Source organism: Cyphomyrmex costatus, unplaced genomic scaffold (assembly GCF_001594065.2).
Source record: "Cyphomyrmex costatus isolate MS0001 unplaced genomic scaffold, Ccosl1.0 scaffold254, whole genome shotgun sequence".
NCBI lineage: Eukaryota > Metazoa > Arthropoda > Insecta > Hymenoptera > Formicidae > Cyphomyrmex > Cyphomyrmex costatus.
This window is the reverse complement of record NW_017276629.1, coordinates 101,244-129,046: the sequence shown is the minus strand read 5'-3', so window position 1 is coordinate 129,046 and position 27,803 is coordinate 101,244. Positions and strand designations below refer to the sequence as shown.

The 27,803-nt window shown below is 28.1% G+C and overlaps 1 protein-coding gene across 2 annotated transcripts; it reads right to left on the bottom strand.

The window, feature by feature from the left end:
• LOC108774412 (ATP-binding cassette sub-family G member 4) lies at positions 1–27,419 on the bottom strand. Of its 2 annotated transcripts, XM_018540509.1 has the most exons (22): positions 27,387–27,419; positions 26,826–26,994; positions 22,160–22,470; positions 21,520–21,693; positions 20,746–20,956; positions 20,285–20,383; positions 18,968–19,113; positions 18,723–18,891; positions 17,707–17,807; positions 17,397–17,552; positions 16,572–16,690; positions 16,219–16,307; positions 7,975–8,285; positions 5,350–5,523; positions 4,080–4,290; positions 3,365–3,472; positions 2,552–2,703; positions 2,292–2,460; positions 1,968–2,068; positions 1,704–1,859; positions 1,064–1,182; positions 1–835 (listed from the first exon to the last, which is right to left on the bottom strand). In XM_018540509.1, the coding sequence occupies exons 2-22, from the start codon at positions 26,950–26,952 to the stop codon at positions 610–612; spliced, it is 3,429 nt and encodes a 1,142-aa protein (XP_018396011.1). In that variant the 5' UTR covers positions 26,953–26,994; positions 27,387–27,419; the 3' UTR covers positions 1–609. The 2 variants fall into 2 exon arrangements, with proteins under 2 accessions (XP_018396011.1, XP_018396010.1); XM_018540508.1 differs by lacking the exon at positions 27,387–27,419 and having other exon boundaries at positions 26,826–27,143.
• Positions 27,420–27,803: the final 384 nt, after the last annotated feature.

The window sequence follows — 27,803 nt, the reverse complement described above, 5'->3', positions numbered from 1 at the left end:
TCTTCAACATTGTAAGCCAAGGAGGAGACTCAATCCATATTTTTTGATCTTATCCTCACACATTCATTCTTTACGCAATTTTTGAAATATAATCCCTAACGTACCAACTTCGACGTACATACAATACTTTCTCATTATTCCTATCTTATCTATTTACAAATATACCTCTGCTTGTCTCACCATTATCTCTTTTTATTATAAATTTTCTTTCCTTAAAAATTTTAATTCTTTTCCCTTTTATTTCTATCAACTTCTAATTATTATGTATTCCTATTAATCTGTTACATCTTATATCTATTCTCTTTACTTTTCTCTCTTTGAAGTGTTATTTTCTTTTACCATCTATTCCCTGTGTATTTCTATACGTGATTGCATCAACTTTGACTTTAAATGAGACTTATATCTTTGCTTCTCTTTTTACTTTAAAGTTTAAAGAAAGAAAGTGAGAGTTTTAAACCTCGTTTAATTAAAGTCAAAGGAATGTTTCTGCCTACATACTATTGCAGACAGAATTTGTTCAGTGGGTAAATTTTTATTTGAGGTATGCGTATATCTTGCGAACATTTTTTGAATATATGTAGAGTTTAAGATTAATATTAACTTCACTCGTCATTTCTTTGCATAATAAACTTTCCATTGGAGTACTGTATAGTGGACCGCGTGTAAAAAGAGTATCCAAGAGATAAGTATTATCGGAATTGCATAAAATGGTACTGTTGGCATGTCCATCATTGAAAGAATCTTACTTGGTGAACGTAAGTAACAGTAAATTTCAAAGCACGTCAAATTCGGTCGATCAACATAGATCGCTTGTATTATTCCTTCAAATGCATATCTGCAATAAAATGTACATTTTTTTAAATTTATTAAAAAATATAGTAAAATAACTATATAGACATACAACAAAAGCATATTTTTATAGCAACAACTTTCGATAAATAGCCGTTTTAAATTTCAAAAAATGATTAATACAATTAATACGAAAAACATTAAAACTAAATAATAATAAAATTGAATGCTACAAGCTCTTAATTAATAATAACGCTGCGTTATAAAATTATACCTGAAATAGCTTATAACACTTAAAGGCTGCAGATACGGCGACATTTCCCCCACTTTCGTAAAAAATCCGGCAAAAAGTAATAATGGTATGTTAACTGATGATATTAAAAATAAACCGAACTGAAAGAAAAATTATATTCAGTTATTTACATTCTCATACTAATTGTAAGAAACAATTGAATTGAAATTTGAATGATATAAGCTAAGAGAAATTAAAAAGTTTATTATTATAAATGACTCTTATATATATATAAATAACATGATTATATGTATAGTCATTTTTCCTTTATATAATTGTACTATGATAGCTTTTTTCTTGTTGCTTTCTTAATGTATTATAAGTAAAATACATAAGTGTAATAAAAATAAGAGAAAGAGACCATGTTCGGTCAAAAAGAATTTTATTGGTATTTGTATAATAATAATATTTTAGTATGAATTTTACAATTTCTAGCAAACTGTGTATCGATTATTTGTTGGTCTTCAAATACAGTTATAAATTGAAGTTAGAGCAAATACCACAAATTAAATTAAATTCGCATAAAAATAATATTAAGCATCAAAACCCGCGTTTTGTTTATTGGACACTAATTCTCGATTGATTTCCACTTAAAATAGTAAAATATACACCATTGATATACCTCAGTACCAAACGCTGAGCCTGCAAGTATCCCGACTGTTTGTCCAACCATCATAATCAACAGACAAATGATCCACGTCTTTAGAATTCTATCATATTCCATTGGCTGTCCTGTCATATAGTATGATATAAATATGAAGGCTGATGAACAAAGTATCTAGAAAATAGACGATTCTTTAATTTTGATTTCAAAATAATGACAATCATATTTGGTTTAATCTGATATAGTTATAGTAACAAAATTATAATTTTATATTAAACATACTTGCATCACAAGATCCGTTATTACTTTCACGCTATAATAGGCTCCCAAAGAATACCAATTATTTAAATGTTCCTTTAAAAATACTGCCGCTTCCGTCGGAACTACAATCAAATACATCTTTATCACGACACAATTTACAGAATTCATAAAATGCGTTTATCATAATCTTGCGGCAAGTTAAGAATATTGTCAAACAGATATTTCATTTTTTAAAGTTATCTAAAAAAATTGTAATAATATATAATTTATTTGACAATAAAATCACACAAATACATTACGACTCAAGTTTATAAATAAAAAAAGAGAAGAATTTATATCACTTACACGTTTGCACTGTCCGTTCGGCATTTACGAAGAATAAAAATAACAAAAAGAAAAATAAACAAGCGATGTTGCTGTTCACTTTTTCCGCATCGTCACCGAAATCATAAAATACTGTTCCTAACATCAGCGCGACGATGATATGCGACGCAAGTCTTACTTTTGTCAAGATCTGAAAGATTAGTCAAAACAATAGTATTTTAAAATTTGTCAAACAAATTAAAATATTACTATAAGTATTACTTTCAAAAGTTTCTACTCACTGTATCTCGTTTTATGCAGATTAGAGCTCGTACAAACAAAATTTTTTGCTGTTGCCATATCGACTTTTCTTGTATTATATTGTTTGTTGGTGTACTTACAATTAGATCATTCGTTTCACATTTTTGCTTGGAATCAATTGATGAAGTCAATTCTATAAAAATGTCAATTAATTATTATAAAAGTTATTATTTTAACAATAATTAAAAAATTTGTTTCTTACAATTTTATATCTATAAATTATCTTGCTTTGTATTTTTTATTGAATTATGTTAATTTTATGTCATACAAGGAAAGTGCTCAATGTTTGGCTGATCCAACATTTTTAAGAATTTTATATACGATCATAAGGAGCATAAAATGTTGAAAATTAGTAATTATAAGTAATCTACACAATCAATGCTTTTGTTCTAATTTAATCTATAGTAATAAAATTGCATATAATACATTGATAAAATAACAACGTTTCGGCTTCATAGAGACTTCTTCAGTGTAGAAATAATAATTACTAATTTTCAACATTTTATGCTCGTATTGGTCGTACACTTAATGTTTTGTTTTTCAAATTTATCGAGCGTTGATATTATTGTTTAAGAATTTTATTTCTGTAAAGAATTATGTAGATATTCAATAGATAAAAATCATACTTTTGTTATTCAATCATTGTAAAGCAAGATAAAAATATTAATAAAATAATAAATATAAATTACTAAAGTAAAAAGTGATTACCTATTAATAAATTATTGTGGATTACAAAAATAATCGAGATATAGTTAAGAATAAAACGTTTAAATAATAAAATATAACACATTTACCATTTTTATTATGTGCATTTCGTAATCTAATCTTTTCGCTTTCATCACGACAAATTTTATATAGATTCTCCAAGTCTCCACCTCTTTGTTCAGTTATTACTTCAAGCACTACAATTAGAAAAACTCAATTAATATTAATTATTTTTTTATTTATAACATGTTTTAATTTTTAAAAAATGATTTTTTAAATAATTTTACAATTTAAAAAATTTGGCAACTATTTTAAAATATTCTTATTATTATGATCTGAATATGACTAAAAATTTGTAAATAATGCATACATGTTACGGCATATATGTATATATATATAAATTTTTATAAAATATTTTGTCTTAAGAGTACATCTCCTTCAAAGTTTTACATAAGTTAAATAAATATTATTATTATTTAAGATAATAATATAATATTATTACAGGTAAAAATACAGATACGTATTGATATTTTTTATTTTAATTCTTATTCAAGTACTAAAAGTTAAATAAAAAAATAATAATCTATTCTATATATCATCATATTTTTCAAACTAATTGCAAAATATTTTTTTAAATTTACAAAATTTATTTTAAAAATATCATAAGATAATAACTAAAGAAACCGATTTTAAAGTTATAAAAAATATATTTAAAAATGTATACAGTTTTAGTCAATACTATTTTTCAAATTCCTCTGTTTTCTTCTGTAATTTACGTAATCAAGTCGATAGAGTCAATATTACCAAATTCGGCTATGTTATAGAAGCTAGGACACGTGAACCCGGCAATGCTGTACGTGTTTAAGATTTCACTCTTTGGACCGCAGTACATACTTCTGCCTTGACTCAGTACCATAATGTCATCGAAGAGCGAAATTATTTGACTGCTGGGTTGATGTATTGCACAAATCACAGTGCAATTTGCTCTCGACATATCATGCAGCATGTAAACAAGCTGTTCAAAGCAAAAAATATATTTTTGTATAAGATTTAACGTTATTGCAAAACAATACAGTATAACAGTTTAGCAATATTATATAACATTTTAGTAAATGAATTGACATCATTTGTCGTTATTTTAATGTCAAAACTTGAAATAATATTAGCTCATTTTTTGGGATTGCTGATATCAGTCGGACATCCCGACACCGCTCGGATAACCGACAGTACAATTATCTGATTGAATATTGGATATTTTCCGAATGTCCGATATAATTTTTCTATTATCTTTAAAAACAGGGAAAAAGGAAAGCAATTGGGGGAAGAGTGATAATAATTTTCTTTAGAGATTTTAAGATGTTTATTATTAAAAGAAGGATTGATAAAAGTTGTCGATTTTTGTCCCCAATTAGAAATGTATGTTTTTTTTATAATTTTTGGGCTGCAAAATCATGTGGAGCAATTAGTTTTTCGTAAACATGAAGGGAACATACGTAAACGTAAAAATGCAGTGAATGAAGTAAGTAAATTAGCATAAGATTTTTGCTATGAAAATGAGGTACATATTGAGCCTTTTTAATATTTTAACTCTTAAAATCATCAAATATATGACATTTTGTTGTGATAGAGCTGAAATAGAAAAGGAAACAAATGTACGGAATATCAAAGGATGTAAAACGAGAGTCAGATGCAAATTGTCGATTATGCATTTAACAATCTGGAGAATTATTAAGATAAAGACTATAATTGTTGTATATCTATATATTTTATATCATCAAATCTTATTGGACCGTGAGAGTTTAAACTATAAATACCGATGAGTACATGCTATAACGGTCTGGATCCTGAATACTTCTAATATATAATTTTGTGTGAATTTATATACTACATATGTAGATTCTTAAATGTGCACCGAAATTATTAATTTTTATGTGTGTGTGTGTGTGTGTGTGTGTGTGTGTGTGTGAGCCGTCTTTATATTTTGTAATTTAATTATTACATAACGCTTTTAAAATAATTGTGATTAATATATATATACATATATAGTTGCGTTTATAGTAATTTATATGTATACCTGATAAGAGGCAGCACTGTCGAGACCGCTTGTTGGTTCGTCTAATAAGAGAATAGATGGTTTAGCGATTATTTCTATGGCAATAGAGAGTCTTTTCTGTTCGCCACCACTTAATTTGTTCGCTAATGTGCCCAAACAATTTGACAAGCCGAGAGTTTCCGCCACATCGTTTACCTGAAAAAAAAAATAATATCTTATGTATATAATTAATCTTTTGCTTGCCATATATGATAAACCAACCTAAATATTAGAGAAAATAATATGTGTAAATATAAAGAACAATAATAGCCTACACGTTATTGAAAACACAATATAAAATTACATATAAATAACGGTTAAAGACGAATAAATAAGTTGTTATAAATATATTAATAATTTTAATGTTCAAATTACATTGAATTGAGCGAAACTAGTTTTGACTTTACAAAGTCTTCTTCAGTCGCAAGAAATTAACATCAATAAATTAAAAAATAATCTGTACATATACTTGCTATTTTTATTAGTATAAAGAATGTCCAAAATTTGCCACTTAAAATACTATTAAGAAAGTTTTTAAAAAATTAAGTAAGAAATTTGTAAAAAAATATAAAGTAAAAATAAATAAAAAAAATTGAAAACAAATTTAAAAAAATAGAAAAAATGGAGTGTAAAATCTTACTAGTTTTAGGAAAAAAAATTTCAATGAACTGGTTAATAAAACATAAATCGCGGTTTTCGTTTCATTTCAGAAATCAAAATAATAAAAGAGCGAAGAGAAAAAAAGAAAAAGCAAAAAGACTAATGGTAATGATAACGTTCGAAAAAACAGTCGTAACAAAGAAATCTACTGCAAAAAGCATATGAATATTTGATGCTTGTAGCATTTTAATTACAAATCTGGCAAACTTCTTAAAAAAAAGTTTATATCTTTTAAATTCCACACGTGTGACATAGAAACTCAAACCAAAGTCAAACTTTTATTATCATTAGGTAGACTTTGTACAACTTCTATTGCATCCTTTCGAGATGTCATTCAAGAGAAATATTGAACTCTACTCGGCGAGACCTTTCCAACAACATATATTTTGTATCAATACGCAATTATCACTGTGGGCACTTTCCTTGTTAGCGTCGAGATATTATCTCAATAAATTAGCTCTTGTGGATTGTAGTAGAGCTACAATCAACTTATCCAATAATTATGTAGCTCTCTTTTTATGAACATTAATTCAAATAATTATTTTTATAGACAGATGGATCTCTTAATAGATTAGATATTGTTGGTGTAATAGAGCTTCAATAAGGGGGGCGGCTTGTAAAATCGCCATGTGTAGAGTTGGACAACTTGATCGTAGGGGGAGAGTAAAAAATGTTCAAAACTCATTTAATCTTCATATTAAAATCTCTTTATAATCGTAAAAAATAATAATTAAGCAACGAAATTATAAACATTTTATAAATATTTATAGTTTAACTTGAAACATACATAAACTCATAAAACAAAACTCTTAATGAAAAATTTTAATAAATTTAATCTTGTAGAGCAAACATTGAACTTTGAATTTTATTTTTTATAATGAATCCATAAGTGCATAAATATCTAAAGTTTCAGCAATCTCGGAGTGCACATGCAATATAGCTGCTGAATTCAACCAAACTTACTGCATCGTAGAACGCAAATATGTTTTTAATCTTCTCAATACAGAAAAAGAACGTTCTACAGTACACGACGTCATCGGTATTGTTAATAGTATTTGAATTAGTTTTGTATACTCCGAAACCAAAAGTCCCTCACAATCTTATCTTTTCGAAGAACTGTAACAACGTAAAAGTTCCAAAAAATTTAACTATTTTTAATTTAACACTTTGTTACTTTCAAAAAATTCTGATGTGTGTGGAATATCTCACACACACCCCACAAAAGTCGCCGTCCCTGTGACGAGGTACAATATATTTGAAATTTTATAGCTTAGAAATTTGTATGTACGAAATGCTCCAGAATAAATCAATTTATCAAATAATTATTTTTTATATGTAGGGGAACCAGGTGTTCTTTTGACCAGTTGTACCTTTAACTATTTGAATTTATAAAAAATCTATCGAATATTTATAAAAGTAAAGATATGTAATTTGTAGTATGAGCACTAGAGGTGTTTTATAACTTACAATCATAATAATAATGAAAAGAATTATACTGCTATGAAAAATAATTTATTGTTTTCGAGTGTTCGAATGAAAAGTAATTTCAATAAGCTTTTTAATCTCATAAAATGTTGTATATGCATTTTGTCTTATGTTGGAATTGCTTAAAATGTTAAATAGATATTCAGAAAAAGTTATTTAAAACTTAATACCGTTAATCTTAACTTATAATTTATAAAAATAATAACAAATTGAAAGTGAGCAAGCGTTGTACCTTTAACCAGTAAGTGATAATGTACTTTTGACCAATCAATATGATGTCAGACAATCATTTAGTTTGGATATCTCATCTCTAATGTTAATAAAATTATGATCATTAGACGCGATTTTAAATAAAATGAATGAATCTGCCAGAAAAAAGCGTCATTCTGGCCCCGTGAAGCGAGATATTATATGTTGAAGTTGACCATTGAAATTCTTCTTTCGTATTTATATTTTACTTACAACTGAACAAATTGTTTGTTTGCTCTCATTAACGTTGAGTTTCAGTCGAGCTGCTATGTATAAAGTTTCTTTGGTTGTGAGGAACGGTAATAGGTCCAATTGTTGCGGCACGTAGCACACTTGTTTTCGAAATGTCCCTTTATTCCGTTCAATGCCGTTTATGGTGATGGTGCCCTTAATGTCGGTCAGTCGTTTGCCAGATATGATTTTCATCAAAGTGGTCTTTCCCGCACCGGAAGGACCAATTATCACCGTGACTTTCTTCGATTCGAAGTACCCCGTTACATTTTGTAGAATCGTTTTTTCCGGTTCTAGGATAATAAACGTTTTTCTTTAACTATGCTTAATCTTTAGACCGCCGGAAAGCTGATATATTATTTTAATTTCATGATATAGTTAGCCTGAAATACTATATTTTAGTTCAATTATACCATTCTGAATGTATTTGTAGACAAATTGCACTTCATCATAAAAAATTTATTTTACTGCTGTTTTACATGCAATAATGGCTTCAGCATTCAAAATTATCATTTTTTGACCTCACCACAGTGACCTCAAATATAATTATGTTAAAATTAATTAATGTCAAAAATAATTAATGTAATAATGATCTCAAAAATATTCATTATATATGCATTATTTACAAGTAAAAAAATTTTAATCTTTTCCATAACCTATCCTGCCGGGAAGCCGATATATCGGCTCAAGCCGTGATGGAAACATTGTATATGATATAAGCAGGGTTAGGAAGTAACGCGTTACTTGTAACGGCGTTACCGTTTTCGTTACTTTTTTCAGTAACGATCGTTACTTTTTTCTGTCTGTAACGGTAACGGTAACGTATTTAGTCGTTACTTTTACCGTTACTTTAGTTTCAGGGCTGGTTTTAGGCGGTAAGCACGGTAAAAGCGGCGCATCGGGGCGTCATAAAACGGGGGCGCCTTAAATTCCAGCGCCAAAATATTTGAATGTTTACCTGAATCTATACCTACACGTAATATCAATCCGTAATAAAATTTTTTTGTTGTATCTTTTTTAGTATTTAAGTTATTAATATAAAAATTATATTGTTCAATTTACATTTGCGTATATGATAAAGTATGTGAAATATATCATATAATATATGTTAATTTTTTAAATTTCATTTAAAGTTCATATTTTCTTAGTTTGAATAAAAATACAGAATAATTTCGAAATTTTGTTATTATTATATATTATTATATATGAATGTGAGAAAATGAGAGGGAGGGGCGCTTTTTTAAATCTTGCGTAGGGCGCCAAGGATGCTGGAACCGGCTCTGTTTAGTTTCCTATTTTTAGTTTCCTATTCAATAGATCGCGCACTGATTGCGCGCCAATAGCGCGCGCTGATCAAGTACATTCTGAAAACTTATGGTACATTTTCACTGAGCGCGTCACGCGTCGAAGGAGAGAAAGAGAAGTGTTGTGTATTTATACATATAAACTTCTCTCTTTCTCTCTTTCACGACGCGACGCGTGACACGCACAGTGGAAATGTACCATTATTGTTAATTTCTTTTATAAATCTTAATTTCTTTTAAAAATATTTTCTAATAATTTTTAGCATTATAAAAAAAAAAAATAACGAATCGTTACATTTTAAGTAACGGTAACGCGTGACTTTTTTGAGATAACGCGCACAACTCTGGATATAAGTATCCTTTATCACAAACACATGTTTTTGTTACTTTTTAATGAGGTTTTGATAATCTTTACGCCGGCAATCTAAATGTTAAACAACACACAAAAACGCTATGTTAAACTTATGAAACTCTTAAGGCCTTCGGTACAAGGTCAGCAATACTACCAGTATTAACGAATACTGATGATGATTTGGATTTGAATACATATGTTTTTTTCCTTAAGATCCATGTTACCATAGATAATAATGTACGTCAAATCAAAATGGAACTTTAAGATAAAACTATTTATATTGTATTCCCGAGATTTCAAAGTCATTAAAAAAATTTGTTAGCAACATTTCTAACGTATTAGAAAAGTTTTAGCAATTTTAATATTTTTTAAGCAATATTTCAAATTGTAAGTTTTTTTTAAAACTTGTTAGCAATTTTTCTATGTATAAGATTTTAACTGTAAGATTCGTGAACATTTTGCTATTCCAGAGGTTTCAAAAAGTATTGCAGATATGATTTCCAACTTTAAAATGTTTCATTTTTTATTAAAAATATTTTTAAAATGTCTACAAAATTTTGGTGTTGTATGGATACTATACGGACTTCTATAAAAATCTGTCAGCTATTAACATTGCACATGTAATATCAATGTGTATACATTCGTGAGTCATCAACGGATGCTTTTAGCACGCAAATTCGTGACAGTACTATATTATTGTATTTGCAACATGTATCGTGATCAACATGTATCATGACAATTAATTCATATGTACGCTGCAACATATTATTAGTTGGCCCGAGTAGAACAAAAAGTCATGATATTGAAATAGCGTCAAAATTACTTCAGAATGATTATATTCTGCAATTTACACATATATAATCATGATTCATTTTGATGGTATGTGATCTATATTTTCTTCTGTTAAGAAAGTAAGAACTAATCGTTATCTTTTACGCTGCTATCATGAAATTATCACAAAGTATACAAACAAATTTGTTAAGGTCAAAAATGCAAAAAAATTTCGCCATTCATAAACACGATAAATGAACTCGCCTTTTCGGTTGTGACGAACCGAATAACAAAGATTGTTGAATTCGATGCACATTTGCGAGTTTTTCGATTTTTGTAGCAATTTTTCCGATTCCCCCATATGGATCTCACAATCGTCATTCACTATTCTTGCAACGTTATTTTTATCATTTATTTTCATCATTTTATTAGACGCACTATAAACTAGTTTTGTCGTCATTTTATTAATTAAAGAGCTGATGTTTGTAGTACAAGATTACGCAAATATATGTTATTATACAATGATCATTAAGTACTTTTTTCAGTCGCCTATACGGCAAACTGTAACACTGAACTTCGATTATATGACTGATGTCTCAGCCTCGTGCTACTGATTATAAACGTAACCAGGGACGTATCTAGAGGAAGAAATTAATGAAACCGACTCCTTTCGTGAGCGTAAATTTAAAGGAAGGGGAAAGAACAAAATATCATCCTAGAAATCTATCTCTAATTATCTATGTAAAACTTTATTATCAAATACAAAGTGATTTTATAGTTTAATGTATATACGTCATATAGTACATAAATTTTTTCGACCAAAAGTAGAATTCTAACCTTTTCATATAAACACAAATTTATAAATACCTATACTAAAAAATATTGTTTTAACACATTAAATGTCATTTTTTTATTTCACATCTTCTTACTGTGTAGTCCACAAAAAGTAATTTTTTCAAAATTAAAAAAAAATAAATAGAAAATATGTAAAAAAATAAAAAATTACTCGAATCCTAAAAATAGGATCGTATTTTTAGTAACAACGTTTCAGTCAGGTTTAGTACTGGCTTAAATTTCTTTTAATAAAAAAATCATTACAGAGAATTATATGTAAAAAATAATAAAGAGGCAGTAATAAATATATATATTTTTTGAAAAACAATTGCAGTTACCTTTAAAAAATAAGTCTCGAATAATACGTATCTTTATATTCCCATTCGTTCTTCCTATTCCGATCTATAAGTAGTAATAACTGTAATTTTCCTCTTTAAAAAAATAATACTGCAAAATTGCGTCAATTAAAATAAAATATATATACGCGTTATACTATTTAACTGAGCAACATAAGTAATATATAGTATATTTTCGAATTCCCTCTTAAGAATAACTTTTTTTTGTTTTAACTGAGTATTCAAAAATTTTAAATATAAAAAACTTAGCACTGCTACAACAAATACAGGGTATTCCGATGTATACTGCCAGCACTGAAAAACTATAGCTCACGTTACGTAAAGATTTTCAGTGCTGGTATATATCCGGAATACGGCCACGAAGTACTATAGTTTTAACGATAGAAGGTAGACCCTATAGCTACAAAAAAGCAATTGACATTTATGAACTCAACCACTTTGAGCGTACATACAGCGCATGAGCAAGAGTTATCTTTCTTGCATTGTTGGAAACTGTTTAGTTGGAATTTTTAGTCGCCTACGTGTAGACGCTAAAATAGAAGCAGCATTGAAGTTCGTGACGCTTGTACGGCTCTGCACAAGCTTCAATTCTGCAAGCGGTAGCACATAAATGTTCTATAATGTATGCAGAGATTAAATGAAGTATCTCCGCTAATATCATAGTGAAGTAATAATAGTTTCCGTTCGTGCGCTACGAGTCCAATATTGTTGATTTATAAAAAAAACTTCATTTTGCACACACTGTCACTTTCTATCATTAGAATTTTATATGTTACAAATGTTTTTTTTTTTGTTATATAAAGAAGTACTACCATTTAGGTTGAAACATAATTATTATTCTAAAGTAGAAATTCAAGAGAGTGTCATACATGTTATTTGAGTAGATAAAAAAGTATAACAGTATAAAACTAATATGAGAATAGGGCTACGAGCCTTGGATTCATTAAAATCTTTAATTCTATTAATTCTAATATATTGCAAAGAATATCACGTAATGTTGGCGTTTCGTCCCAGCTTCCAATACTGGACTCATCAGTAAGGTACTGTAATGGAAGCCTACCTTAGACGTCTGTTTTAGTTATTGAATCGAGATTCTATATATACAGATATACGCGTATCAAAGCACTTGCGAGAATTTTAGCGAATATCTATAGACCTCTGATGGCGGGTCGACGTAGTAATATTCTTCGCAATATATTATTCAAAGTGATATATGTATATGTATTCCCTTCCCACCCCCCTCCACCAACTTGCGCGCCGAACAATCGTCGGTCTTGAAACGCAACTCTATCTGAAAATTCCCCCCAAATTGCGCGCCGAAATATCTTCGGTCTTTAAACGCAACTCTAATAAACTGAAATAACGTAATTGATGAGTCTAGTATTGGAAGCCGGGACGAAACGCCAACATTACGTGATATTCTTTGCAATATATTAGAATTAATAGAATTAAAGATTTTAATGAATCCAAGGCTCGTAGCCCTATTCTCATATTAGTTTTAAATTCATTGAGCCTTATTACAATAAATATTTTATAACAGTATACTTTATTTTATCCACTTTATTTTAATTGGTGCAATTTTGTGATATAATTATTTTTTAGAAGAAAGAGAGAGAGAATCAAAATCATTCTTAAATTTAAATAAAAAGAATGAATAGGAATATAAAAGAATAGGAACATAAATTGTACAATTGTTTTACAAGAAGGAGCGCGTATATTCCTTTTTTTAATGACGTGTATTCTAATTAATTGAATTAGTATACATACATTCGAATTAAAAATTAATACTTATTGCGAAAAATATTACCTCGGTTAGGAGTCGAACCTGGATCGCTAATATTTTTATAGAAGTAATATTTTTCGCAATAAGTATTAATTATTTACATATTTTAATTTATCATTCAACATTATTAAGATTGATTTAAGATGCATAAAGAGCATCAAAAAAATTGTTAAATTGCTAGCACAATTTAACTCGTGATATTATTGTGTGATATTATTATCGTGATATGCCGGGTGGTCCACTTAAATCCTACACACACAAACACATCTTGAATATTTCGTTTATTTTTGACAATACGAAAAAATGTTTCAAATAAAAATGGAACGGTGTCGAGGGGGACACGTTTTAGTCACATTGTTTTTTTTCTAAGTGGAGGCGCTAAAAAGATATGAAGGTCACCTCCACTTTTTTAAATGGAATTATGTAATTTTTTTTAGATAACGTGATTCCTCTAATTATTTTGCATATAAAAGTATTAAGGTAGAGATACCAAAAAACCAATAGTTTTCGAGATATTTTACACTTTATTTTGGTACATTTTGACACAAAATGTTAAATAACTCGTAAACTGTTGACTTTTTGATTATCGTACCTTAATACTTTTGTGAACAGAATAATGAGATAAATCAAATGGTGTAAAGAAAACACATAGTTGCTTAAAAAAAATTATGTATGCAAAATGGATAATTTTTTAAATACGCAACTATGTGTTTTCTTTACACCATTTGATTTATCTCATTATTCTGTTCACAAAAGTATTAAGGTACGATAATCAAAAAGTCAACAGTTTACGAGTTATTTAACATTTTGTGTCAAAATGTACCAAAATAAAGTGTAAAATATCTCGAAAACTATTGGTTTTTTGGTATCTCTACTTTAATACTTTTATATGCAAAATAGTTAGAGGAATCACGTTATCTAAAAAAAATTACATAATTCCATTTAAAAAAGTGGAGGTGACCTTCATATCTTTTTAGCGTCTCCACTTAGAAAAAAAACAATGTGACTAAAACGTGTCCCCCTCGACACCGTTCCATTTTTATTTGAAACATTTTTTTGTATTGTCAAAAATAAACGAAATATTCAAGATGTGTGTGTAGGATTTAAGTGGACCACCCGGTATATATGACCTCAATAATATCACGTACATACTTTATTTCAGAGATCTTCCTGCGAATTGATATCTTAGGATGATTGATATCTCAGTGCGTTTTTCAGTATTTCTTGTAAATCTGTGAGAAAATCTACATACAGACGATGCATTTTTAATAATGCAATATGAACTAATTAGACAATTATTTCTATATTAAAAAATTATTCCGTCAGATCTTTATAAAAAGAAGAAATTATAGAATCCACAGAAATAATATAAAATATATACAAGTTGTTTATTTCATTTCAAATATAATTGTAAATATCACTTACAATTGAAGAATTGTGAGTATTTATTTCTGTATCTAAAATACATTCATAAATTTCGTTTTTAATATGATCATACAAACTTCCTAATATGCTCTCTTTTAAAATCATATAACATCATTACATTTAAAATCATCAGGAGATATGTCAGTGTATCGAACGTCAAACGCATATATAACTTAGTTGTCTTAGTACAGTATAGGTATAGTTTGTACTTTTATAGTAAACTTATGCATTTTTAGTACATATAAACACACACACACACACACATATATATATGTGTGTTCGTTTTTCACGCTTACGCGCTGTAAGTTTCATTCTATCTTTTTTTTTTTTGCGAGTACTGAGAACAATGATAGGATGAAGCTTACCGCAGCGCGTGAATGTGAAAAACGGATGTAACGATGATATATATATGTATTGTTAAACATGCATATAGAAAAGTCACAAATTCATAAAAATTAAAATCTTACAAATAAAACATAAGTTTGTAGAGAAAACTAATTAAAATTTGAAAATATTCTACATATTTTTTATTTAATATTCTATGTTTCTTTTATTTTTAAAAACATAATGATATTTTTAATTTTAATTTTAAAAGATCATTAATTAAACAAAAAAATTATGCATTCTTTGCTCAAAGAATTTTGCTTTCCTTTTGATAATAAAAGTTACATAAATTTTAACTTCTCTTGTTATTAATATATATTTTTATACTTAGAATTTAAATCCCCCCTTCAAGAAAAAATACATTAGAACGCATTTTCACAAAAACTACTTAGAAAATATACATACATTTATTATTTTGTTGCGTCGTTTATATTAGAAAATAAATTAAATAATATTTTCTTGGAGTATCTAATCGATATTCAAATTGACTTAAAAATTGACGCATTAATTATTCATTAATATATGTATATCTTAAGCTATTATAATTTATTAAACTATTATATATTTAATTTATTTTATTATAAAACACCATTCTTATATATTGTCATCATAATCAATTATAGGAAAATAAATCTTATTATGCTATCATTACTATTATTATTACTAAACGCGTTATATGTATATAGATATAAACAATTTATATAACTTTTTGCATTCCCAATCTGATTATTTTCTTTTAAATTTTTCCCAATGTTATATACAGAGAGAATTTTCTCAATAAGTCGTTTTTTTTGTTCGAGACATACCTTAAAAATAGTTTCTCGTTTCAGATGAATATTAACTTTAAAATGATTTATAAATATTAACTTCACTGATCACATCACTTTCTTGCATAATGAATTTTCCAAAGAAATGCTGTATAAGTAATCGTGTGAAAACAGATTATCCAAAAAGCAAGTATCATCACAATTACATGAAATGGAAGTGTTGGCATGTCCATTATTGAGAGAATCTTACTTGGTGAATGGAAGTAACAATAAATTTCCGAACACGTCAGATTCGGTCGGTCAAGATAGATCGCTTGCATTAATCCTTCCAATGCGTATCTGCAATAAAATTCACGCTTTTCAAAATTGAAAATATACAATGAATTAGAATTATATAATAAAAGTACATCTTTACACAGAAAGAAAAATAATTTTCAATAAATAGCCTCAATAAATATAAATAACCAAATAAATATAAATTAAATAAATAGCTCAATAAATATAAATTAAAACTATTGTTTGTACGGAAAACATCATATCTACAAGAATAAATTTAAATGCTAAAAACTTTTAATTAATAGTCACTGTGGTATACAATTGTACCTGAAAAAGCTCAAATAACTTAAAGGCTGCACGATCATCGGCATTTCTCCTAATTTTGAGAAGAATCCAGCAAACAACAATAATGGTACAGTAACTGACGGTATTACAAATATACCTAACTGAAAAGAAATTATACTTATAGTGTATTTGATTTACTGACTCGATCCGACTCCGAGTCAATGGTTTGTTCTTTTTAGTTGCATTTCTGGCACGATTTAGCTCTTCTTTTGCAGCTAAACAGAACAGATCGTTGACTCGGAGTCGGGTCGAATCAATAAATTGAATATGTTATTATAGTTATTTAACATTTTCATATTAAATACGTAGAGAACAATATGTACAAAATGTGGATATGAGACGTTTTAAAGATGTCTTTAAGACGTTTTTAGGATATCTTATGCCTACATTTTGAATACATTGTCTTTTAGGTATAAGAACGATTGCATTATTACATTCACATTATTAAACTGAAAATTTCTTATTAGAAATAAATTATATTAAAAAGCTATAATTTATTAATAATTTATTAATTTATTACTATTATATTATAAATAATTACTCGTATATTCCAGTAAACACGCACGTTATTTTGATATCAAATATCAGGTATGTCATACTAATAATCAGGTATATCATACTAATATCGTCAAAAAATAAAAAAATAATTTTATATGTGTGAAAGTCATAATGATATGTCTTACTGAAGATTATTTCACATCATTATGGTATAATATTTCAGTCTTGCTCTGTAGCGCAATTTTATCTTACATTGATATTGAAACCTAAAAGTTAATTAAAATAGTAAAAAATACATTGTTGAAATACCTCTGTGCCTAACATCGTGCCTGCAAGTACCCCGACCGTTTGTGCAAGCATCGTAATTAAGAAGCAGATTCCCCACATCGATAGAATTCTATTATATTCCATTGGCTGTCCTGTCATATAGTATGATATTAACACGAAAGATGAACAGCAAATTATCTAGAAAATAAACGAATTTTTAATTGATTTAAAAAGTAACGATAACATATATTTATGTAATTATAATCTGATTATAATCTTTAGTCATAACTTCACACCTGAAAGAAATAATTAATAACAAAATTATAGTATTGCATTAATGATTAAAACATACTTGCACCAAGAGATCCGTTATTATTTTCACACTGTAATAGGATCTTAAAGAGTACCAATTGTTTAAATGTTCTTGTAAAAATACTGCTGCTTCTGTGGGAACTACAATCAGATGTATTTAACTTAATACAGTTTATGAGATTTATGAAACATATTTATAATAATTATAAAAATTAAGATAAGTTGTAACAACATTGTCCAAGAGATTTTACAGAAGACTCGAAAAGATATATTGTAGTATTTTATGTCGATAACACTGGGGCCGATGTGGTTTCTGCTATTTGAATAAAAAATACCATTTCCGATGTATTTTTACGTACTGAACACGAATCTGGCAATGAAATTGCTTTATCACATTAGGAATTTTTGAGGAAAGTGGGATTAAAGGTGTCAAATTGACTTTTATTGACATATTTGTGACTTTTTTGCTAGCGAAGTAAATTTTTTTTCTACTTTCGTTTACGCCATCTTAAAGTATCAACTTTTATCCTTAAAAATTTTTTTTTAAACGCCGTACGTTTCTTTTTCACTGAGATAATTTCTGTGTAGTCATACAAAGAAAAACATTTTGTGCAAAAAATATTTTTGAAGAAAAAGTTTTAAGAACTGTGTGTTGATTTTAGTAGGAAAGTTTTTAAGGACACTAAATCTGAATCAAAAGTTAAATTCAAAATAGCGGATCCAATATGGCGGAAAAATTTATCATTTCAATACCGCAATGCATAGAGCAATTTCATTGCCGGACTCGTGTTCAGCACGATGAAAAATTAGAAATGGTATTTTTTATTCAAATAGTAGAAAAAGTTAGAAAACGTGTAATTTATTTACCAAAAGAGTGCAGTCTACTTAGTGTTATAAATGCTTCAAATCATTTGATCTATCATTCAGAAAAAATTTTACTAATCAATTAGTGTTTTAAAACATTTATATTTTATAATATCAAGTAGACAGCGTTTATATACAGAATTTATATTTGTATATAATAATATAAGTAAAAAAAGAATATATATCACTTACACATTTGCACTGACAGTATGGAATTTGCATAGAATAAAAATAATATACAGAAAAATAAATAAGCGATGTTGCTGTTAACTTTTTCTGCGTCATCACCGAAATTATAGAAAACTATTCCTAATAATATCGCGACTTGCACGTGCGCCACGAATCTAAGTTTTGTTAAGGTCTGAAAGATTAATCAAAATGTTTTAATTTGTCTCAAGCAAATTGTTTAAATATTATTTTTGAAAGTTTTTACTCACTGTATCTCGTTTGATGTAAGTTAAAGCTCGTGAAAATAAAATTTTTTGCTGTTGCCATGTTGACTTCTTTTGCGTTATGCTATTTATAGATACATCTGTATTTTTTGTTCCACATTTTTGCTTGAAATCAATCGATAAATCCATTTCTACAATAATTAATAATTAAATAATTGTAAAATATTTTATTCTTGTATTTTTATATGAAATATCTTTATGTGTATCTTTATTTATTGAATGGCATTATAAATTTTAAAACGCTATGGTATTTAAGCAAAATGATGGCACGAAATGAACTCGCATTTTTTATCGTGTCGGCAACACAATGGTAAATTAATAGCACGTGTATTTTACATGCCATCAAGATGCTATCAACTTGCTATCATCAAATTTATAATTTAGATGAGGACATTTCATGCATAATAAGAAAGCAGTAAGCTGCTTATGCTTTTTCATTATGTGTGAAATATTGTTTTCACGTGAATTCTACTTAGGGCTGGGCATCTATTTAAAATATTTTTATTTGAAAACGGTATTTGTAAAACAATTGTATTATGTCTTTTGTATTTCAATGTTAATAATAAAAGATTGAAAGTATTTTATATTTTAAGTACTAAGATTGACGATGTTATTATTAATTTAAATTATGAAATAAAGCTTTCAACCTTTCAATTTTAAGTACAAAATTGATAAATCTATCGTTCCGCGATAAGATACGAAATGTATGTTCGAAATTTACGAGTATGTCAGTCACGCTTTTATTGAATATACCATACGTTTATTTTTCACTTTTTCACTCATTTATCTTATTATTAAAATTTACGTTTTATAACTACATAATTTTTATATTATTTATTTATTTGCTTATAAATTGTGTTTTTAACACTAATAAAATGATTATAAAGTGTGTGATTAAATTATTTAAAGATTTTGTGTTACATTCTATTTAACATAAAATATTCAAGTTATTTAATAAGCTTATATTAAAGATTATATTAAGTTAACACTCTCTCTCTCTCTCTCTCTCTTCTCTCTCTTCTTCTCAAGCATATCAATAAAAATTTAACATAAAATTTTAATAAGAACTGGTTTTAATAAAAATATAAAATATTTTTATTGTGTAACAATTAAATATCTTTAAAGAATATAGAAATATATATGTTAAATAAAATTTAGGGTATTATTACTCAATTATTGTAAGGTATGGTAAAAAATATAAACTAGAAGAATTAGTAAAATAATTATAATGATGAATTATTAATAAATTAAGAAAAAAGAAAACTTTTAAATAATAAAATATAATAAACATATAACATTTACCCTCTTTTTTGCGTAACCTAAACTGTTCGTATTTATCACAACAGATCTTGTACAGATTCTCTATATTTCCACTCCTTTCTTCTGTTACTACCTCAAGCACTGTAATTAGATGAATATAATTATGTAATTGTCTTTTTGCTTTTCTAATTATTAGATATTTTTTAAGTATTGTAATTTCTAAAGTGTAAAATAAATTTGTCAACTATTTCAAAATATATTTATTATAATTTAAATTCACATGTAGAACAGATATTCAAGAAATGTTCTACAAAAAGTTTTGAAGACGTCCTAAGAATATTCTTTGCTTTTGTAAGATTAATAAGAATTAGTTCTAAAATTATTAATAAATAAGAACAATGCGCTCTTTCTTATGTTAATTTTCCAAATTTTCTTATCTTTTCACACACATCAAATTTCTCGTTAAATTTATTTAACAAGTCGAATCAGTAGAGTCACCTTACCAAATTCAATTATGTTATAGAAGTTGGGACACGTAAACCCGGCAATGCTGTACGTGTTTAAGATCTCATTCTTTGGACCGCAATACATACATCTGCCTTGATTAAGTACGATAATGTTATCGAAAAGCGAAATCATCTGACTGCTGGGTTGATGTATTGAACAAATCACAGTGCAATTCGCTTTTGCCATATCATGTAGTATATTAATGAGCTATTTAACACAAACATCATATGTTTCAATATAGTACATTAAGTGTTTTACTATATTGTGAAACGATGCATTTATATATACGTTGAAACATATATTGCTAGAATGTGCAATCAAAAATAGAATCTGAGCACTTATTGTGTATAAAATAATTAATTTATACAAAAAATAAAAGATAAATTAAAGGAGGATGTTAAAAAAGGGTCTATTTCTGCTAAAAAAAGGTGTAAGTAAAAGAAATAGTTTTTATAAATTTTGATTTCTTAGGTACAATAAATTATAAAATTATTAAAATATTTGTGGAGATGGTTGAAGAACATTTTGAAAATTGACTAAAAATATAAAAATTTGGATTCCATGTTTGTGCTCAATTCTTCAAGGTATTCTATGTCTTTCCAACATTCCATTATCATATTTCGGAGGTCAAAATCTATTAAAAAACACTATTCCGCTTTTATTTATACTCTTCTAGAATAGGTATAAATAAAATTGCAGAAGTCTTCTTTTTATTATTCTCTTCTGTAAAAAACGGTCGTTAATATGTATTAGTAATTTACGCTTTGTACCTGATTAGAGGCCATACTGTCGAGACCGCTTGTTGGCTCGTCTAATAAAAAAACGGATGGCTGAACAATCATTTCCACACCAATACAGACTCTTTTTCGTTCTCCACCGCTTAACTTATTCGCTAATGTATCTAAACACTTTGACAAGTTGAGACTTTTCGCGATATCGTTCACCTGACAGAAAAAATCAATATTAGTAGAAATAATAATAATATATACATATATATATAATTATACAATAATTTGTATATACATTGAAATTGAAATTGCAACATAAAAAATAGACATTTGATTCAGACGAAAGTGTATATTATACATCATATAGGAACTATAATATATGAACAAATTATTAAAATTTTAGAAATTTATAGCAAGTATTAATCTTTATTAATCTCCCCTCTCTTCCCCAGGGACCATCTTTTTTATTTTATAAACAAACTTTATTCTAAAGACATTATGGAAACGTCTTTAAGACATGCATAGGATATAAGGAAGCTTTTTTGATAAAATAAGCACGAGGTTTTTTTTAAACAAAAAACAGCGAGAATTAATTTAAGCACCTAATAAATAATTATATATTATACGTATATGTATATACAAATGTGTTTGCTGTTCTCTCGTTTTTATATTTTCAACTCACCGTTGAACAAATTGTTTGCTTGTTCTGATTAACGTCGAGCTTTAGTCGAGCTGCAATGTATAAAGTTTCTCTGATTGTGAGATATGGCAATAGCTCGAATTGTTGCGGTACGTAACACGCTTGTTTATGGAACATTTTTCTGTTTTGTACAGCACCATTGACGGTGATGGTGCCTTTGATATTGTGTTGTTGTTTGCCCGATATGATTTTTAGCAGGGTAGTCTTCCCCGCACCGGAAGGACCGACTACCACCGTGATTTTTCCCGGTTCGAAGTATCCCCTTGCATTATGCAGAATCATTTTCTCAGTTCCTATAGTGAATGTTCTTATTTTACTATGTATAGCAGAAAATACAAAATCAGTTACGTGTCACGTTTAATATTATATATTAAATCAATTATGACTGCAGATCAAAAAGTGACTTTTAATAATCATTTGAATCATTTTAACATCTCATTTTGATATTAAGTATTATGATTCCTTTCTATTTGGATTTAGAGATTTAGAAGAAACAGTTATAATTCTTAAGGTGCTTTTGCATACTGATGCTCATTTTTAACATCTAAACAGGCCACACGATCAAAATTGATATATACTTCAATTAATATTCTTCAATTTTTATTACATCATTTGTTTATCATTGAATTTTTTGAAAGGTAAGAATCCCCTTTACTACTTATTATTTTTGATTTTATATTTTGTTGGATAATCAAATCAGCCAATTTGTGGCGATATATCTCGAACGCTTGGCTCGACCAATCACTGAAGCGCATGGGCGCAACGCTGCTTACTTACCTGTCTGAGAACTCTACCTAATTCTGTTCTTTTTTCGTCCGTCGCTTGCTTGTACGCGACTCTTACGCCGTGATCGCTCTTTGTATGGGTCTGAGCACAAGCACTGCCGTAACATTTTACAACACACTTAAGTTGTAGACATATATAACGCACAAACTTTGGGGTATCGGCGTATGACGTGTTTATGTACATTATTGCCATATCTTTCGACAGTGTGCATAAACACGTCATACGCCGATACGCCAAAGCGTGTGCGTTATTTACGTCTACAACTTAAGTGTGTCGTAAAATGTTACGGCAGTGCTTGTGCTCAGACCCTATCTCAGACATAATACGTTATAGCGAATGTATGTATTCATAGTGAAGCCTTATATTTAAGGCTTAATTTTTATTATCTTTAGATGCTCTACAATTTATTTTGTTGGTTACTATGAAAATATATGACGACCTCTAAAGATAAATTTAAGGAAGCTTTTAAATATAAAGTCGTAGACTGCTATTTAATTTGTACGTTCACTGAAAAAATTATATTCTTAACTTAAGAATATCCTACTTATATATAGTATATATGTTTTTCTCTAAAATAAGTGCCAAGATAATCCTCTTAATTTAAAAGGAATATTATCTAAAAATTATCATATTTTTAATATAAGAATTTCCAAGATATCCTATTTTAAACGACATTCAAATATCTCTTGAATAATACACTTTAGAAAGAAAAATATTTTGGACAAAAATTGCATGATTTTAAGGGAGACAAATAATGGTAAAATTAATTATTGCAAAATTTCAATTTTTTTTTAAGGTTATATGAAGATAATCGCCATTTTTTAAAATAGAACTGTATGATATTATTTGCTTAATGTGCGTATGATATTCAAGAATAACAATTTCAACTTTAATATTACTTAGTGTCGATCTCATTCAACGGTTCAAGGTCTCAATCAGTTTACAAGCACGTGCTTGTACAGCCGGTAGTCGAAAGGCTGCGTCTACCTGAGCACGGCTCAACAAATAACAAATGAAAATAAAATAGTACGAGCAAACGCAAATATCCAAACTCAGCCTTACTTTCTAAGAATAGTAATATGATGTAACACTCGGATTGGTACAGGAGAGAACAAGTTCTACGAACGATTGTTAAAACTTTTACCTCTATACACTTGTCATACGACAAAAACACATAAATGAAGTAATTTTTATTAAACCGGTGCTTAAGCCATGGAAGATTAATTTTTACTATGATATACAAACAATATTTGCTAGGGGTATATATTTTTTATTATCTTTACAATACTAACTTTTATTCAACAAGATGTGATTTTATAATAAAAAATTTTTACTATGAAAAAGTGTGTAAAAATTACTTTATATTATTGTTTTTAAAAAAATATGGTTATAGCATTTAAACTTATAATTACACGATGGTCTGCAACTTCTATCACATTACAGTACTTTTCTCCGTGTAGGAGCTTATTTTTTATACATTTATCAATTATGTATAGTTGTTGGCATGGGTGTCCATGGGGGGGGGGGGGGGGTGCAAGCAAGGGCATTTTCCCTCCCTCCCGGGAGATAGGCGCGCGCGCCGAATAGAAGCATATGTGGTGAGATCTTAATGTGCTCATTTTTAGCATCAAAATAGATCACGTAATCAAAATTGACGATTTCTAGTCGTCAATATTATTTTTCCAGTTTTAAACGGAGATAAATACTCAATTTCGCGGAAACAGCATTTCGAGTAAGATTATCGTTTGCCTCAACTATCTGGTCTCAGATATACTCGCGAAACATCAATATGGATTCGAAAAGAGATTTCGCTTTAAAATATGCCTACTGTCTTTGCGGAAACTCGAATTAGCTGTGTATTCCATCATATGTATAATTATGATATAATCATACTATATATACCTACTTGAAAATTACATGAAATATGTAAAGTTTATGAAAAATATGTGCCACTTTTTTACAAAATATCTGTGCAAAGACACATAACGAGACTGAAAATTATTAATACATACGTGTATAGAATAAGATTCTACAGTGTACCTGATGGTCTGACTGATTCAAAGAGAAATCTGTAGGTTTTAATTATTTTTACTTTCATCGTATTTCGAAACTTTCGATTCGTATACACTGCCAATACTAAAAAACCAATAGCGTATGTAACATTTAAGAATTCTGAAAGATAGCTTTGCCAGTGCGGATGACGTGTTTGTTCTAGTTCGAGTGTTACATCATTTAAATATCTATTTTTGAAATAGATATTTGCTGATTTTAAACGTGCTTTCTCTTTTTGAAGATTCTTCATATTCATCTTGACGCGTGTCCTTGCAAAACTGACCTGTAGTAAGCGCGTTTAGTATGTGGGGAAACGTGTTCACATTTTTGCGGTGATTGTATTTTTGACATTAATAGAATACTATCATACAGTTTTTTGTTGGACATTTTCAAAAAATATTAACATCACTGGCCTTGCTCCGAGCTGGAGCTACATAGGCCATAAAAAGAAAGAAGAAGAAGAATATACATAACGTTCAGTATTAGTTGTTATCAGTTGTTCATGATTATGGAAGTTCATGATTCAATGTAATCGAGATCTGTAGTTCAAAGATGTCAAATATTTCGTCCGTTATCAAAAGATTTGAATAGTAGCGGACTTCTGCAGTGAATTTGCTCCATTCTTCATACAATTATCTCTGGAATTATTAACCGCTGATATTATTTTACGCTTTTGTCATAAAGGATTAGATTTTTGTTCAAATAATTAGTCGTAATTTTTAATTAATTTTTGTAAGTATATTTAGTTTTTCTTGCAATTACTTGAATAAAATGGTGAGACTTTTAATAATTCGCTATATTCAGCGAGAGATTCATTAATATTTGTAATATCACTGATATATATTCTTGAATTATCGACAGATAAGTCTAATGCGCAGATCAATGGCAGACAGAAGAACATCATTGGATATATCAATAGATCATGATGGCATGGTAAAAATAATACAATTGACTAAATCTAATTAAAATTATTTTTGTAAAAGTTATAAGTTTTCTTGGAAAAAAGAGAAGATGCAAATAATTTATATAGAATACGCTACCAAAGCCGATATAAATTATTTAAATTAGGCTCATTTTTAGTTTATTTTTATTTTATTTTTAATCCTTTATTATATAAAACGAATTGTATAACCTGTAGTATTTCAAAAATGTTTTGACATCAATTATGTAATATATATATTCCAGTGAGAAATGATAATGAAATTCACATTGAATTAATATCGATTCGACGTCGAATTGATATCGATTCAACGTCGATTGTCATTTCTCACTGGGATAAGCACATGCAATATAAAATAAATATTTCTGTTTAAAAAATTTATATTGACTTTTATTTAATTTTGATAGCATCTCTTATATAAAATTATTTATTATTTCAATCGTTTTTCTATTAAAAAAATGTATTTGTATATAAAATTTTTTTTATCTCTCTTAGTTCGAAGATATTGCTTGGCACAATTAAAATTAATTATATTAACTTAGTCTATATATATATATATATATATGTATATATAACAATAGCATCTATTCTATTTAACGTTAAAACAATAAAGAATCATAAACTATTTAATGGAATTTTACTATATTTTAATATTTTTTTTAATTATTCGAACGTATTCTATATTTTATTGCGGAATATTAATAAATTAGAGATAATCACGTAAAATTTTTTGAAATATCATGTCTTACAATTACACGATGATTTTCAAATTTTAAGAGAAAATTCTTTCCGTGCATCAATTAATGTATTAAAGTATCGAAGATGCAGAAAAATTGTTTCAATCAATAAATGTATAGAAAATGAACTTGCCTTTGCTGTTGCAAACCGAGTAACAAAGATCATTGAATTCAATGTACATTTGTGAGTTCCGTGATTTCACAGGTCCTAGGAATTTTTCTGATTCCTGTATATGAATCTTGCAGTCGTCTTTCAGCATCCTCGCTAAGTTATTTTTTCACTTCTAGTATCGTACTAAACACTTAGTGAAAACAAAATTATAACTATTCGTTGTTGAGTTAATTTAAAAGTCAGCGCGCAGTTACGGTACCGTACGAGAAAATAGACATACACAATACGCGACGTTTATTCATTACTTTATTAATCACATTTGACTACGATGACAAGTGAACTTCGATTTTATATTAACTGATATCATGCTATTGATTACAAGCATGCAAAGTAGTGTAACTAGAAGTTAATAAATCAGGCACCGTTGTGGAAACCCAAATGAGAGAAGATTGTACAGAAATCAGTCTAAATCAAGCCTATCCAAAATTCAGCTTATAAATCTTCGAATGCTTTTATCTGTCTGTCGCGACGCGTTGTCGTAAAGAAAGACGGAATGTTATTGACCAAGGATTGAATGAATACCTGAATAGGTCTGTCCAATTATATGTGGAGTGAGGAAGCCTGTCTCTCAATCTCTAATCATACTAGTCATTTTTTATTTTGCTTATCATTCTCTGGCTGTAAGATTCAATGATGCTATACAGCTATACTAATAATCTTCTTCAAATATTTTTGTTTTTCACTATTATAGAAAATATGAATGTTTCCATACAGCACAAATATTTGCAATATTGTAACGTGTTTCAACGTTGCAATTGTGACGATGTTTAGACAGATCTGAATATAACGGAACGCTGACGTCTATCCTTTGCCATTTACACTTCATCTTATTTTACCGAGATTACAACGGACACATAGAAACGTTTTAGATTACGAGTCGAGTTTTTAATAATAAGCATAATCTATTTCTATATTTAGAAATTTGTCTCTAATTATCGG